The 17,326-nt window shown below is 40.8% G+C and overlaps 2 protein-coding genes across 2 annotated transcripts; both read right to left on the minus strand.

Moving 5' to 3' along the window:
* Positions 1 to 125: 125 nt before the first annotated feature.
* Positions 126 to 1,510, minus strand: LOC135607676 (uncharacterized). The gene has a single exon (XM_065099671.1). The coding sequence runs from the start codon at positions 1,130 to 1,132 to the stop codon at positions 284 to 286; it is 849 nt and encodes a 282-aa protein (XP_064955743.1). The 5' UTR covers positions 1,133 to 1,510; the 3' UTR covers positions 126 to 283.
* A 13,805-nt stretch (positions 1,511 to 15,315) lies between these two features.
* On the minus strand, positions 15,316 to 17,114 carry LOC103978386 (scopoletin glucosyltransferase-like). The gene has a single exon (XM_009394165.3). The coding sequence runs from the start codon at positions 17,055 to 17,057 to the stop codon at positions 15,606 to 15,608; it is 1,452 nt and encodes a 483-aa protein (XP_009392440.3). The 5' UTR covers positions 17,058 to 17,114; the 3' UTR covers positions 15,316 to 15,605.
* Between the last annotated feature and the right edge of the window lie 212 nt (positions 17,115 to 17,326).

The raw sequence follows: 17,326 nt of genomic DNA on the forward strand, positions 1-17,326 counted from the left end.
ATGATTACACACCACCATTGCCATCAACGTGCACTACCCTACGAGGCACCATGGTGGTCAACACTAGTCAATGACAGAAGGTTGACCATTCCCCCATCCCCACGCACACAGTAGCACAACAAGTGTAAAGCGGTCACACTGGTACTTCCATGTCAACACGAACAAGCTTCACACGGCCACAGTAAAAAAGAAGAAGAGGTCTTCTAGCTAAGAAATTATAACCATTAAAGATAGGAACAGAAAGAGAGAGAGAGAGAGATTCAAAAAAGGGCGATGCCTCCGGCTAAATCCCGTTCACATTCGCAAAGTAGCCAAGCAAGTCCTGCTTGTACGGTAGGAACGACCTCCGGGCGCCGCCGCGGCGCCCGTAATAGATCCGATGAGCGGTGGCTATATCCACCTCGGTCGCCTCACCACGCTTCCCCTTCGCCTTGTCCTCCTTGCCCTTCCCCGTCTCCTCCGTCTTGGTTACACGGCAACGGCTTTCCTTCTCCTTGTCGTTGTCCTCCCCGGCTGCGAGAAACACGAACTTCTCCTTCCCGTCGCTGTGGCTCCGCCCGACCACCAGGTCCCGGAGCCGCCACCGTAGGGAGGAGGATCCCGTGGATCGGCTCTTCTTGCACCGAGTCGGCGTCAGCGCCGCCGACCTGGGGGCCCACACGCAGTACGTCCCCGGCGGGACCCCAGCGAGCTCGTCCGCCGCCAAGGACGAGGACGACGATGACGCGCCAAGGTTCTCCTCCCGCTCCGCGATCAAGAGGTGGCGGAGGGTTCCCCGCACCGCCGAGGTCGCGCGCTCCTCCTCCAGCTCCGCCGCCGCTCTCCCGCGGCGGCTAAGGCCGTCGTCGTCGGCGAGGAGGAGGGCGCGGCCGAAGACGGGGTAGACGGGGCGGATCTGGCCGTCGGAGAAGATCTCGTCGGCGGTAATGTCCTGACCGCCGTCAGGGTCCTTGATCACGAAAGCGAATTCGAAGTCGTCGTCGTCCTCTGACTCGTCGCCCCCGCCGTCATCCAGCTGTAGCGACTCCTGTGTGCACTGAGGAGCGGCGGGGATCTGCTGCGGGGACTCGTGGCGGACGGCGGAGACGAAGCCATCGTCCGTCTCCTCTTCATGGAAGCTGGAGGAAGCCATGATGAGAGGTACGTGTCTCTCTGTCTTTCGATTTATATCTCCTCTTCCTCTGGTATGGTCTGCTATGGCTTCTTTGTCGGTGTCGCCATGAGAGAGTGGAGGAAGAGGAGTTAATAAACCAGAAGAGGAAGCGGTTGAGCGTTGCTTGGCTTAAGGTTAGGGGGGGGAGTGTTTCCAATCGAGCGAGAGCAGTCGCACGGCTTTGAGATCAAGAAGGGCAAACTGGCCCCGTCGGGTGGGCTGCGAAAATGATGCCTCCATCCATCCACCAGTCCTCCGCCATTAGGGAGGGAGGCGAGGGTCGGTTGTCAAGTGAATTCACCCGTTTCTTTCCCGGAAGGGCCCCCACCCGCCCACCGGCTTCACACCCTATCTTTGCTAGACGCCCGTTAGAAGAGAAATATAGAATTGAAATTTCAAGGATGTTTAGATATATACAAATCTTCTTTTTTTTTTTGTCATCTCTTACATGAAAATAAAAAGAAAGATAGTTTTCTCAGTACATTACAATCGACTAGAAAAGAAAGAAAGAGATGACAAGAAGCATCAGATTCCTTGATCCTTTTTCCTCGACGTCTGTCGATAATTATTATTATTATTATTATTATTATTAAGTAACTTAAAATGTAAAATCAACTTGTAAATAACACCTGATGAATAAATATAACACGACCAGCTGTTGCGAGGAAAATGCGTGAGGAAGAAGGTGGTCATCGTGAAAGCGATAGTCGTGGTGTGGGGATGCGCAGGTTGTCGTCGTCTTGACTCACCACTTGACTTGGGTGGTGTGTCTCGATTCCCCGTCTCACAGGGTATCATCATCATCATCATCATCATCATCGTATTATATATGTATATAGATATATATAATTTAAGCTGAACGAGGGAGGATTTTACCGTTTATTTGGATAGGAGGTTTGGTCCAAGATACTTAATAATACTTCATTCTATTTTTCCGATGCGAAAGAAAACTCAAGGTAGTATAATATTTTTTTAACACACTAACCATCCGATAAAATTCATAATCAAAACCTCTCATGATGTACATGAGATCCTCTGTATTCTTTATTTGATGTGAATCATATCATTTGATTTAGCCATGATAGGAGAGTATCTCTCTAACGAAATATAAGCAAGTTGAGGATGCCAATCATCCTTCCAACCCTCCATTAAAGATAGCATACATCAGAATTAAGCTATAGATACACAGCCCCCAATCTTATTGTGAGAATGTTGATGATATTTCATGCCACCGTAAAGAGCAGAGCAGAGCAGAGCGTCTCTTAGAAATGTTAATATTCTATTTTGTGGATAAAGATATATTGTATTAAGTTGTCGAAAAGAAGGTAGCCATCGTATCAAAACAAAATTATTGAAATCAATGTATTTACTTAATTCTTTTATACATTTGAAGCAGCGATACTTGACATCAATGAATTTACTTACTTCTTTAATACAAAACAAAATATTATTGAAATATTTGATTGCCGAGCAATTATCACAAAAAAAATTGAAATGGGGTCCTCCTCGTTCAAAATGAATCTCCTTAAGAATTTTCCTCGACTATATATATAATAATATATATGGCTCTACAAATGAATGTTGTGGTTGATAAGACAGACAACAAACAATCGATTGCTATTTTAAAAGCCATGAAATAGCTCTACAACCAACCAAACCAAGCATTAAAAACTTACACTGGGTATACTTTTTCTTTTTCTATCATCAATATCTCCTCCTGCACGGTCACTGTTTGTTGAAGCCAATTAAATCTGACTTATCATCTCCCATTCTAAACAATAACCCGAATTTGATACTGCTCGTAGATATCAATAAATTCTCTTCGTTGCCAGAAGAAGAAGAAGAAGAAAAAGAAGAAGAAGAAGAAGATGATGATGATGATGATGATGATGCGCCCCTATCGTTTCGGAGTTTCTATGTTTCTACTAATAAGACTTTTCGCATGCATTATTATATTACTAGTCAAATACATTAAAACTTCTAACCATTTATTAAAAGGTGTGTTGTCAATCTTTTGTTAGTTTCCAACTCAAATCAGTTGGAGTTGAAATAGAAATACAATTTGTCATCTAAAATCTATCCAAACTTACTTAGTGCATATTTCTTTTGGGAAATAGAGATGTCAATGTAAGATTGCACCACTTCTGCACCGAGAAAATAATACATCATTCCAAGATCAGATGATACATCAAATTCAACGATTACTTAAATATATCAAATATGGCTCTATCATTTCTACTATAAATCAGATCATCTAGCATATAATATAAGAACCATTTTTCCTCCATCTTCAACTCTAATAAAAAAAAAAGTATATGTTCATATAGGTATTTCTGAATTTTCTTTTTCAAAAAAAATAAGAAGAATCTATATACCAAGTCTTTGGAGTTTGTTTTAGTCCATATAGAACTTTTTTTTATTTATATATTTTATGCTCATTTTTAAGATTAATTGATATATATATATGTATATATATGTATATATGTATATATATGTATATATATGTATATATGTATATATATGTATATATATGTATATATGTATATATGTATATATATGTATATATATGTATATATGTATATATATGTATATATATATATATATACATATATATATACACACACACACACACACACACATATATATATATATATATATATATATATATATATATATATGTATACATATACATATATATATATATACATATACATATATATATATACATATATATATACATATATATATATATATATATGTATATGTATATATATATATATATATATATATATATATATATATATATATATATATATATATATATATATATAAGTCTCCATACAAGAATTGTTGATTTCACATCTAATTGAAACATAAACCAAGAGTTTTGTGATGTTAATGTAATAATCATTTGTGGCGTAAATACCTATTTGTAGTCAATGCTTAAATGAGCTTTGTATTTATTAACTTCATCACATACTTATACCAATTATCTTCTAGCCCTTAGGAAGATCGGTTAACTCCCATAATTTTTTTAAATTATTATAATTTCATCATCTTTCGCCTTTCCACGTTATGATTGTTTCGCAACATCTTCAAATGTTATAAGATCACAATATGAAAATTAAGCAAAATGCATTAATGGATCTTTGGACTGGTCAAGTTCATATATCCTATAATCCTTCTTATCTATGAACTGAATCTTACATCTATAGTTTCATTAGTTTTTACTCCTATCGTTGAGCCTTGTGGAACTATGATATAGGCTAATGATCTTGAATTAAGAGGATGAATTCTTCATCTTTATCAAAATTTATTAATGCTGATTGTTCAATAATATTTTCATCCTGTATTCGGAATTTTTTCATTAAAAATAATATCACAATTAATAGTTTTTTTTTTACAATAGAATTATACAATCTAAATACTATCACTTACCCTAAAAAAATGCACCTTTCTACCTGGTTTATGATAAAATGAAGAATGAAGTGTAAAGGCAAAAAATCATGCTTCAGTTAGCTTGATATGATGTCTATTTATACATGTTGAAAAAAAAAAATTTCTTAAGAGCAGCGAGATTTCCTCGTGCAGTTGGAGAAATCTTATCTACTATGCAGTTGAGAAAATCTCAATCTGTTATCATGTCCCTACAAGATTGAGCTCCTATCAAGGATACTGACCTTAGATCGATGCAATAAAAATAGTTTACGAGCGAGAGACTTCGTGAGTGAGTCTACTAATTGATCAATCATATGTACATAAGAGACACGTAGCTGATATCTGACAACTTGATCTCATACGAAGTGAAAGTCGATAGCAATTTGTTTCATACGTGAGTGGAATACTAGATTGACACATAAATAGGTAGCTCCAACATTGTCACAATATATTGTAGGAGTAAGGGTAGAGCTGACATTGAGTTTCTTAAGGAGATTTGTAACCCAATTAAGTTCAACAGTAGTAGTAGTGATAGCATGATATTCAGCTTCAGTCGTAAACCGTGTGATTGTCTTTTGCTTCTTAGAACTCCAACTAATTGGATTAGATCTAAGAAAGACAATATACCCTGACATAAATGTTCTATCATTAAAGTTTTATGCCCAATCAGCATTAGTAAAGGCATGGAGATGAAGTGGGGTGTGTTTGCGGAGAAAGAGGCCATGATTGAGGGTCTTTTTAAGATACCGTAAAATTTATTTAATCGCAGACTAATGCATAGTAGAAGGCTGGTGCATGTATTAAGATAATTTATTGAGCGCAAATGAGATATCTAGATGGATGAGAGTCAAATACTGTAAGGATCCAAGTACTTGTCGGTATTAAATTAAGTCTGTAGTAGGGATGCTATCACATAATATGAGTGATTCACTTGTAGAGAGGGGAGTTACAATCTTTTTTGCATCTTGCATATTTATCTTTGATAATAAGTCTTTAATATACTTTTTTTGTGATAAGAGGAGACATGAGAATATAAATGTTGCTTCCACTCTCAAAAAGTAACTCAAGGGTCCTAGATCTTTGAGGGAGAATCAATCAGCCAATTGTTTTAGAAATACCTGAATCTCTAAGGGATCATTGCCTATGTTATCGTCCACATATACTAGAAGATATATTATGTTTCCATTTTATTGTCATAGGAATAATGAGGTATCAGACTTGGAGTTGATGAAGCCTGTTGATGTTAGAAACGATCCAAGTTCAGTATACCAAGCTCTTGGAGCTTGATGGAGTCCATAAATGGCTTTTTGTAGTTTGCAGACATTTTTGGATACTAATGATGAACGAAGTCAAGGGGTTGTTGCATAAAGACATATTCAGTTAGAGTCCCTTGTAGAAAGTCATTATTAACGTCCAATTATTATAAGTGCCAGCCTTTTGAGATGGCTAAACTTAGGATAAGTCGAATTATTATGGGTTTAATAATGGGACTAAACGTCGTGAAGTCAACTCCAAGTCGTTGATGAAACCCTTTGGCTACTAGACGTGTTTTATATCTAGCAACGGACCCATCTGGGTTCCACTTAATTCGAATCTCATTTACACCCGATGATGTTTTGTATAGGATGAAAGGATACAAGAGTCCATATAGAGTTATGGAGTAGGACATCATATCCTTCACACATGGTTTTACGCCCTTGTGGAGATTTTTGGGCTTGAGTAATTATGGTAGGTTAACTAGTCTCAAGAGAGGACTTTATGATAGCATGTAGGTCAAGAACCTTACATGGTTTAAAAATACCATTTTTCGAGCATGTTGTCATTGGATGTCCAGGAGATGTAGGTTGTGTTATTGGTATGGGTGGTGGAGAGGCATTGACATGGGTCAGGATAGGCTAAGGTATATCAGTGTCACTAGGTCCAAAAGAGGGTAAAGAAGATGGTTGTGTTTCTGAGGACTTTACTTCAGTAGTAGGTGAAGCTTGTGAAGAAGGGAGAGGAGAAGCAATGGAGAGAGTAAGGAGCCGTTAAATCAGGAGAATAAGAGAGTGTGGATCCTTAGGAAAAGGACTAAATGGTGTGGTGAGTGACTCATTTGAGGGGATCGATGGTATACTCTAGTGATGTATATTTATTAGAGTAGCTTGTATGGTAAGAGACTTATAGTTTTGAAATGGAAAGGTAGACTCCACAAAAATAACATGATTTGATATAAAGATTTTTTGAGATTTGGATTCGTAGCATCGAAATACATTATGTTCAAGAGAGTATCCTATGAAAATGCAATGTTTAGATCTTGGTGTTATCTTGTGTGAGGCATAGGGATATAGCCACGGATAATATAAACAACAAAATACTTTGAGTTTTTAAAGGTTTAGGGATTTGGAAAATAGTTTTTCAAATGGTGACTAGTATTGGAGAACTGGAGTGAGAATACGATTAATAAGGTAGACGACAATTTGAAAGGCTACAAACCAAAAGGTTACTAGCATGGAGGCTTGATATAGAAGTGTGAGACTAGTTTCAGCTATATGTCGATGTTTGCGGTCAGCAGAGCCAACTAATTGAGGAGTATGTGGGGGTGACTTAAGGTGTTGGATGCCACAGGTTGAGAGGTAGGATGTAAGAGCTTGATATTCACCTCCGCCACCAGAGTAAACTGTTTGAATTGTAGACTGAAAGAAGTTTTCGACCAACTTTTTAAAGTTGATGAAAATTATTAAAACTTCATATTTATGATAGAGAGGGTATATCCATGTGTACTTAATAAAATATCTATGAAAATGATATAAAATCTTAACTTGTCAAAAGAAGTGATTGGGGCAGGGCCCCAAACATCAATATAAATAATTTTAAATTATTTAGAACATGATATAGAGGATATGCCGAAAGGGAGTCTATGACTTTTATTACTGAGACAAGCATCACAATGAGCTATAATGCTATTATTTTTAAGAGTATGAAAAGAATAACGAGAAAGTAATTTATGTTGAATAGAAGGTGAGGGATGACCAAGACGACAATGTCAGACATCAATTAGAGTTGCAGCTAAAGAGTAAATAGTGGGTTGTTTTATTTATGGAACTAGTGGTCATTCATAAACATTGTCCTTACTCTGACCTCGGACTAAGGATGCGCTCGTGCTCAAATCTTTGACAAGAAAAGAGTTAGGAAAAATTTTAATTGAGGTATTATTTTATTTATAAAATTAAAAAATAGAAATAAGATTTCATTTAATATGATGTGCACATAGAACATCATCGAGTGTAAAAGTTATGGTAGGTGAATTAAGTATTATGGAACCAGTATGAGTAATAGGGATTCCTTTACTATCACCGATGATGATGTCGTTATTTCCGTTATAGTTGTTGTGGATGGATAAGTTTTATAGATCAGAAGTGATGTGATAAGATGCGCTAGAGTCCACAATCCAATTATGATCACTAGTGTTTGAAGTAGTTGTGAGATTAGCTTGAGGCTAATGTAATTGAGCAGGAAGTCTGGGTCGAGATCAATAGACCTTTGCAGAGTGGCCGATTTTATTATACAATTGGTAGACAACTCTTTGTTGGTTTATATGTTTAGGGCGCTAGGACTACTGATAATTGAAGTCGCCACCTTAGTAGTTATGATTGAAATGTTGATGATATGGGGGAGGGATGGTTTGTTTGGAGCTCATAAGTTTAGGAGACATCTTGCTCAAACCTTTGTTTATAGTCTTGTTATATTGATTGCCCCTCCTCATGGATTTTTGACTAACTTGAGCTATGATATATGGCCCTAGCAATTTATCCTCGCGCTTTAGATATATCTCAAAGTCAGTCAGCTTATCGTAGAGTTCTTCGAATGACACTAATAACTCACATGCTTGTATTACTGCTGATAGTTTCTTGTACTCATCTCCTATGTCATTAAAGGTATGGACAGTGACTTCTTCATCACTGAGGGAATGACCTATCAAGGCCAAGTTATCGATGATAATTTTTATATTTTGTAGATAATCGATAATAGTAATTCCCTCTTATTTTGTTTTCATGAGACTAGATAGGAGACTAAGCATGTGAGTACTTGAACGATTTGCCAAGGTGGTTTACAACTTGTACCAAGCTTTGATAATAGTGTCACCAAGATATGAGTGAGGCGAAGGGATTTGGCGATTGAGGCTTAAATTGCTTGGAGGATGAGATTATCCTAGCGTAACCATAGTTTGTGGTTCGGATTTAGTAATGGATGTTGGGAAATCTTGGGAGGTGACATCACATGTGCAGCAGAAGAATAAAAATCAAAATCCCTAATTTTTCAAAGATATGTTCATCGTCGTGTGAAAATTGGTACATAAAATCAGTGAAACAAAAAACTGCGTATATTAAAGATTGTGTTACCTAGGGAGATCGTATATCCCTGAATCCTTACAGATCTCTATGAGAGGGTGAAGGAGGTCAAGCGCCCTCCTCTCTAACGGTGATCCATACAATAGGGCTACAACAATGCTCCTCAAAACCTCAGACCTGCTATCTGAGGTAGAGAGAGGGAGAAGAATAGGAGAGGCAACCAAAAAGCTCTAGCTTATGAACCACTTATTCCCTCCTATTTATAGTGGTCCCCTGTCAACTTAACCCTAATGGATTCTGCCCTATTGGGTATTGGATCTTCATCCAACTACTCAAGCCTCTTAGATTAGTGGATCTCTATTCAATAATCTCTTATGAGCTATTATTGAATCTCATCCATAGGATCCTATAATTCATGGGTTTATTGGATATCCAATAAGATAGTTGCTCCGGTGGATATCACATATCTGAACCTCTACTCATCGCAATGTGTTGGGAAATCATAGGGGGGCGACATCATATGCGCAGCGGAAGAACAAGAAAACAAAAATCCCCGATTCCCAAAAGGATGTTCATCGTCGTGCGAAGATTGATGCGCAAAATCCGCAAAAACACAAAACTGCGTATAGAGATTGTGTTACCTAGGGAGATCGTATATCCCTGTTTCCTTGCAGATCCTTAGGAGAGGGTGAAGGAGGTCAAGCGTCCTCCTCTCTAGCGGTGATCCACACAGCAGGGTTGCGACGACGCTCCTCAAAACTCCAGGCCTACTCTGAGGTGGAGAGGGAGAGGAGAATAGGAAGGGCAAGCAAAGACTCTAGCCTATGAGGCTGTGAATCCCTCCTATTTATAGAGATCCCGTGTCAAAACCCTAATGGGTCCTTTCCCTAGTGGGTATTGGATCTGCATCCAATAAGACAAGGGCTCCGTCGGATATCTCATATCCGAACCTCTACTCATCGCAATGCCTACCATATGTGTGTGACCCTCTAGGCCCAATATCGAGCTGGCCGTGAGTCATACCTGTCAGAACTCCTTCTAACTCAGTGAATTATTATCTCTGTAATAATTCACTCGACTCATCGACTACGGAAGTACTAGGCCACTACGTCGTAGTCCCCAGACGATACAGGGGAATCCAATCCATTGGACCTGTCTGTCCTCAGTTACCATGTACCTATAGTCCCTCATCCATCTAATATCCCAGAGACCGTATATCGAGCATGGTGCTGTCAGACCCATACGGTTTCTACTCGAGTCTCGCTCTAATCGGATTCTCCCGGAGAACTCTTTCTCTCTCAACCCGAATGACCCTGGCCAGGGATTTGTCTGAGCAAGAACACATGGGATATTCCTCTCATGATACCGAGAGTGGATGATCCTCTATCGACACTCAATAGCCCTCGTAAGGTCGACTACCACTCCCAATGACCAGCTGTACTAGATCTGGGAACAGCCAAACCTATAAGTCTGGTATCAAAGAGTGGAGCACTCATACAGGACATCCTTGGTGTCTCAAGTCTAAGAACCAGATACACCACTAGGACTACGGAATCGTTGTCTGACAATAAGGCATCATCAACCATCCAGCATTCCGTAAGCGGATCAATCAGTGAACTCATTCTCCAATGAGCACCTATACTGTATCCCTAGTGTCCCTACACGAGCAGCTATGAGACCAGCTGCATCCATCATATGGACGGGTATACAGCACACCAGTCTATCCGGTTATCACGATGTCCCTCTCGAGTAACCTATGACCGGGATTATTTAGGATATGTGTTTAAAGGTGAATCGATCTCATTATCGTGATCTCATCACGATCCGATTCCCATTGCACAAATCCAAGGACATCACAATATATATGCTTTTATGCAATAGTTATAAAGTGATATATGCCAAAATATAATAAGCAAAAAGATTCTGTATCAAGTCACACGTGCCATCACTTACGTGATTGGCTTGCTGGGCACTTATGACTAGCACAATGTCTATCATATATGTGTGACCCTTTAGGTCCAATATCGAGCTAGGCGTGAGTCATACCTATCAAAATTTCTTCTTGCTCGGTGAATTATTATCTTCATAATAATTCACTCGACTCATCGACTACGAACGTACTAGGCCACTACGCCGTAGTCCCCAAACGATATAGGGGAATTCAATCCATTAGACCTATCTGTCCTTAGTTACCATATACTTATAGTCTCTAATCCATCTAATATCCCAAAGACCATATACCGGGCATGGTATTGTCAGACCCATACGGTTTCTAATCGAGTCTCGCTCTAATCGGATTCTCCCAAAGAACTCTTTCTCTCTCAATCTTAATGACATTGGCCAAGGATTTGTTTGAGTAAGAACACATTGGATATTTCTCTCATGATACTGAGAGTGGATGATCCTCTATCGACACTTAATAGTCATCGTAAAATTGGCTACCACTCCCAATGATTGACTGTGCTAGATTTGGAACCTCCAGACCTATAAGTCTGGTATCAAAGAATGGAGTACTTATATAGAATATCCTTGATATCTCAAGTCTAAAGGCTAGATATGTCACTAGTACTACGGAATCATTGTCTAATAATAAGGCATCATCAACCATCCAGCATTCCATAAGCGGATCAATCAATGAACTCATTCTCCAATGAGCATATGTACTGTATCTCTAGTGTCCTCACATGAGTAGCAATGAGACCAACTGCAACCATTATATGAACAGGTATACAACACACCAGTCTGTCTGGTTATCTCGATGTCCCTCTCGAGTAACCTATGATTGAGATTATTTAGGATCTGTGTTTAAAGGCGAATCGATCTTATTATCGTGATCTCATCACGATTCGATTCTCATTGCATAGATCCATAGACATCACAATATATTCAAACAACAGATAATATAAAGTGAAAAAATATTAAAATATAAACAAAAAAAACTGCGTGTCAAGTCACACATGTCATCACTCACGTGATTAGCTTGTAGGACACCTATGACTAGCATTGGATTGGGTGCTCCTGGGATGTTGAACATCGCTAGTGGACAATGAAGAGAGTCATCGACATAGCCTAGTAAATCATAGCCAAATAGGAGATTAGAGAATTGAGCACGTCAGGATACGTAGTTGCCACCTTTGGATAACTTGAAGGGGATGAGGGTTACTGCATTGATGGAGATAAGGTATGTATGTGGAAAAGTACTATGGTTCCCTACGGGAACAGTAACTAGAGCGTGAGAAGTAGATGATGAGGACATATGGAAGATATGTATCAATATGAGGGAGCAAAGTGGAAGTATGTAGTGATGACAATGATAAGGGAGAAAGAAGTGTTATCGCCTAAGGTGGATTGCTGGCAAATGAGTTCTTTGTTGAAGGAGGCGTTTAGCTCTGTGCAATATTAAGTAAAGCTGCAGATTTCTGTATAGCAATTATGTGGTTGGGGATCTGGGCGGTGAAGAACGTGAAGAGTGTTGCTACGTGCTTCATCGTCGAAGATCACCACTGTACTTTGCTTAGCAGCGACACAGTGATGGGTAGCAAGAGAGTGGGAGTGGTTCCGGATGTTGCTCGTCGGGTATACCATCGCTAGGCCGCTTGAGCTCCCTTGCGACGTTGAGCTCTTCCAAAATGTGTTGTGTAAGGTGGAGCAAGATGCAGCGAAGCTGCACTCACCTCGGTGCTCGGGCGCTGTTGCAATGCAGACTGGGCCCAACAATGCTTAGCAAGGATGGCTGCTCCTGGTAGCGTGGCAGTGATCAGGAATCTACAACAACGAGTAAGAAGAAGAGAGCATGGGGAAGAGGTTATGTTCACCACCGGAGTGTGGCCAGCAGCTCCTCAGACGAGCCGCGTATGTCGGATCAAGGGTGAAGTCGGGGAGTCCATTCCTGGAGGATCGTCATTGAAGAAGAACTGCAATCGATACAGTTCAGAGAGTAATGGCAGAGGGCTGCAACTATTCGCTCGTTGCTAGTGAGAAGGGTTGGCTGCAATCGGTGCAGATCGCAACGTTTAGTTTAGTTCGGTGATTGGAAAGGCGGCAACACCCGCCACCTTATGCACCAACTGCTGTCGCAGGAAGGCTTCTATGGCAACTACGTGTACCCCATGGGAATCCAGATGACCATCGTTGATTCCTCGCCGATGGAAGTGATCGAGCTAATACGAGACATCAAGGAGAAGATGTCCACCAAGTTCTTGGATTGGTCACAGCCGCAGCCGCACAACTCAAGGTGAGGCGGGCGATGGGACGGGACGCTGGCAACATCATCTCCAGCGAAGGCTCGGCTAAGGATGACTACGGTGGAAGGTGGGATGGGGAGTCCCTTTCTCGCTCAAGCGGGATGGGGCGGGATGGGGCATGAGCGGTTGGAGGGCGGTTGTAGCGCAACGAGGGGGGGTGCTGGCCGGGAAATAGCGACGGCGGCGATGGTCGCTGGCCAGAAGCAAGGGCAAAGCCTCGCTCACGAATGTGGTTGCGGCAACTCTTTCTCGCTCTTTTCGCTGTTCTAATACCATGGTAAAATGAAGAATAAAGTGTAAATGAAAAAAACACGCTTCAATTAGTTTGATACGGTATCTATTTATACATATTGAAACAGAGAATTTTTCTAATTGAGTAGCGAGATTTCCTCGTACAATTAGAAAAATATCATCGGAAATCTCATATGTTATCAGTTCACATTCTATCAATACTTTTCATGAGTTATATTTTGAACAGATGTCCTAAGAATACTCCAAATAACTACCTTAGATTGAAAATTATTTGGAATTGAACTTATTTTTAGTAAGCTCTGCACTATAACTGTTCTTATGAGGTATAGAAGCTATTATAAGTTGCCTCTTAGATTGCATGCACCTCACAAAAATTTACAATTTCTTATGAGTTGTGGTCTCCACCACCACCATCAGTGCAAAGAATCTTTATAGGCCTTCCAACCTTTTTTTCAATATGTTTTTGTAGTTCTTAAATGCTAAGAATGTCTCATACTTTTCCTACAAGAAATATACTCATAGTTTCCGACTTAATGAGGTATCTTTCACCTCCATTAGATGTTGGATTTATAGAATGGAGTAACCAACCCTAATGCCTCTTTTTACTCTCTATGATTTTGCCTTGGGAAACTATTCATGATATTGTTTGCCGACAACACATTCTTACCAAATTTTCTTTTATAAAGCTGTTAATCCACTAAAATTTTAATGTCGAAATCTTAAGTATCGTAACCATGTCAGATTCTTTAATTTTGTCTTTAGACAAGGGTGAGAAATATTATTGAGAGATAAAGGAAATATATGAATATTAAATTCGGTAAACTCCTATCTTAATAATGATCTCATAGCCTTTCTCTTGAAGCTGTATAACAAACACTAAGCAAATTAGTTTTCAAATCTAGAATAAATAAAATATTAAAAATAGTTTGAATTGAATATTTCTCGGATTGAATCTTCACATTTCCCTTGTTTTTGTCCCTTGTGTTGATAGATTTTATTATCTTATCGGTTGATTTTTTTTTTTTTTTGTTGGTGAACAAATAAAAAAAACTTTATAACTCATCAATTAATAAGTTCATCAATGTCTTTAGATTCTTCAATAGGAGAGATAATAAAATTATTAAGTTTTGGTGTCACTGTCCCCATCGACTTTCTCTACGATAGATAGCAACATCTTCCATCTTATCACCATCGTTGAAAAATAATAAAAAAAAACTTATTCACTTGATTCCATGCGTAGGTTTTCAAAGTTAGTGCCAAGTGCTTGAAGCTGCACTTACTTGATAGATCCCATATCTGCTCGGATGTATCCAATTATTTCCAAGATAGGTCTTTTGTCTTTTATGCATTAGTCCATATTATCCCTGGTGCTTGTTTAGGTACTCTAGATTCTCTCCTTTGACTTTGTAAAGTTATCAATCGGTATATTCTAATGGACCATTAAAATCGAAGGATCATTGATATATGCTACGACAATACAATACAATACAATACAATACAATACAATACAATACAATACAATATAAAAGCTAATAGAAGAAAGAAAAGCTACGACTTCAATCTACTTTCTACCTCTCACTATTATAGATCATTGACCTTTTGGATCCATGCATCTAAATCTCTAATGTTTTAAAGATCTTTGACTTTTTAGGCCTCTAAATTTGTATTCTTCTACTCTTTTAACTCTCCACATCTATCTGTAGCTTTGTACCAATTGTTGTTAACTAGAAAGAGAATAAGGTGAGAGAGAAAAAAAACATCTAAAAATTATTTCATTGATGCTATCTTTAAATAGAACTAAAAAGAGGAAACTTAAAAGAACCCATCTATTTCTAAAAGATTTTTTAAAATAAAATTACTTAAAATGATTAACATATCCATATCAAAACTTTTAAAATAATATTAATAAATTTTATCATTATTTATAAAATAAATAATATCGATTAGCTTATTCCAATGACAGCACCACAAAGAAAAGTGAAAGTAGAAGAACATACATGGTTGACTTGCCGCCATGACCTCCATGGAAGAAGAGCTCTTCTGTTGAACCGTTTGCAGATAAAAGGGCATGCGGGATGGGGGCGACCAGCCATCATTCGGCGGGCAGCAACCACGATTGGCTGTGACAAACCGTGGAAGACGAAGAATTTAATTGGTGAGCTCGACATCTAAGCGACCCCTCCACCATCAACCGCACCTGCTTCCCGTCCGGGAGTCGACGGCATCGCCCTCGCTAACTGAAAGCTCATGTATCAGTCGATCCATTTCGAGATAGGATGAGCCGCCAACGCCCACAGCGTCCCTCGCCTTCTGCTTCAGCGCAGCGGCTCTCTTCCTCATGCCCTCCTCGGCCTCCCCCCCGCCGTCCATCAGCTGCGCCACCGCTGCTGCGATCGCGGCTCCGCCCACCACCGGCTTCTTCTCCTGCTCCATCCCCCACACCCCCGGCCCGACGCTCACCCCGACCCGCAGCACCTGGACGACCAGCTTCTCGTTGTAGAACTGCTCCGCGAACATGGGCCAGGTGATCATCGGCACGCCGGCGCTCACGGCCTCCACCACCGAGTTCCACCCGCAGTGCGTAATGAACGCCCCCACCGCCCGGTGGTTCAGTATCGGCCGCTGCGGCCCCCATCCTCGTACCATCAATCCCTTCCCTCGTTCTTCGACCTTCTCCTGCCTTCCTCCGAGGTGTTGCTCGGCGCCGTTGATCGCCCAGATGAAGCCATGGCTGGAGGCCTCCAATCCAAATCCCAGCTGATGCAGCTGAGCCGCCGTCAGGTGGCACAGGCTCCCGAAACAGACGTAAACCACCGAATTGGAAGGCTTCGAATCCAACCAAGTGAGAATGCTTCTGTAGTTGTCCGATGCTCCTCCTCTCTCCGCGAGTTCGTCGGCGTCTCTGTTCCACAGAGACACTGGTCCGATGTGCCACGCCTTCCTTCCCATCACGTCCCGGTAGTGGTCAACGTAGTCGGCTTCCATCTCGAAGAAGCTATTGACCACCGCCCCGTGGCTTCCAATCTCAGACTCCGTGATCCTCTCCATGAACGCGCTGAAATCATTCCTCGTTTCGACCGAGTCATGCAGCTGCGATCTCTTCATCGACACTGGATGCGGGAGGCCGGGCACCACCACGACATCGCTGTCACCGAACCTCGTGTTGCTCCCGGTCAGGTGTCGATCCAAGCTATCCAGCACACAGAGAGGAAAGAAGCCCATGCCGTGGAAGACGAGCCTCGGTATGCCGAGCCGGCGAGCGGCGTCAGCTGTCCACGGCAAGAACATGTCGGAGATGATGCAGTTCGGCCGGTGTTCTCTGAGAGCTCGTTCGAGCGGTTCGCGGAGATGCTCCAGGGCTCTGAAGAACTCGAGCGACATTGCCGGGGAGGTGAGGAAGGTCGGGCGCTCCGGCGAGCCAGTGGGAGATGGTGGGAGAGGAAGCAGGAGGAGGTCAATATGTTGGCCGAGGTCGCGAGCCTTCTTGACGCAGTGATCGAGCAGGGGCGGTTTAGGAGCGGGCGCAAGCAAAGTGGCCTTGACGCCGCGACCGACGAAGAGCCTGGCGATGTCCACCATGGGGATGATGTGGCCTGCGGCCATGAGAGGGAAGAAGAAGATGTGGAGTCGTGGAGCCATCAACACAATTGGTATGAGGAGAGGAGGAAGAAGAGATTGCAAGTCTCCACTTTGGTTATGCAGCATGGCATTGATAACATAATTCCGACTCATCACATCAATGGACTACTTTTACTCTGTTGTCACAATCATCATTGTCATCTTCTTCCTTCTTCGAACTCACCATTTTGACTTTATTCTCGAAACATTTTAGATACATTTAATGTGCGATTCTACTTTACTTTACAAAAATATATTCAGATATTTTCTCTTTTATTTTTAAATAATGA

The sequence above is a fragment of the Musa acuminata genome, chromosome BXJ2-3 (genome assembly GCF_036884655.1).
Source record: "Musa acuminata AAA Group cultivar baxijiao chromosome BXJ2-3, Cavendish_Baxijiao_AAA, whole genome shotgun sequence".
Classification (NCBI taxonomy): domain Eukaryota; kingdom Viridiplantae; phylum Streptophyta; class Magnoliopsida; order Zingiberales; family Musaceae; genus Musa; species Musa acuminata.

Excerpts from the sequence above, each read along its gene's own strand:
- LOC135607676 (XM_065099671.1), bottom strand. The coding sequence starts at position 1,132 with ATGGCTTCCTCCAGCTTCCATGAAGAGGAGACGGACGATGGCTTCGTC.
- LOC103978386 (XM_009394165.3), bottom strand. The coding sequence starts at position 17,057 with ATGGCTCCACGACTCCACATCTTCTTCTTCCCTCTCATGGCCGCAGGC.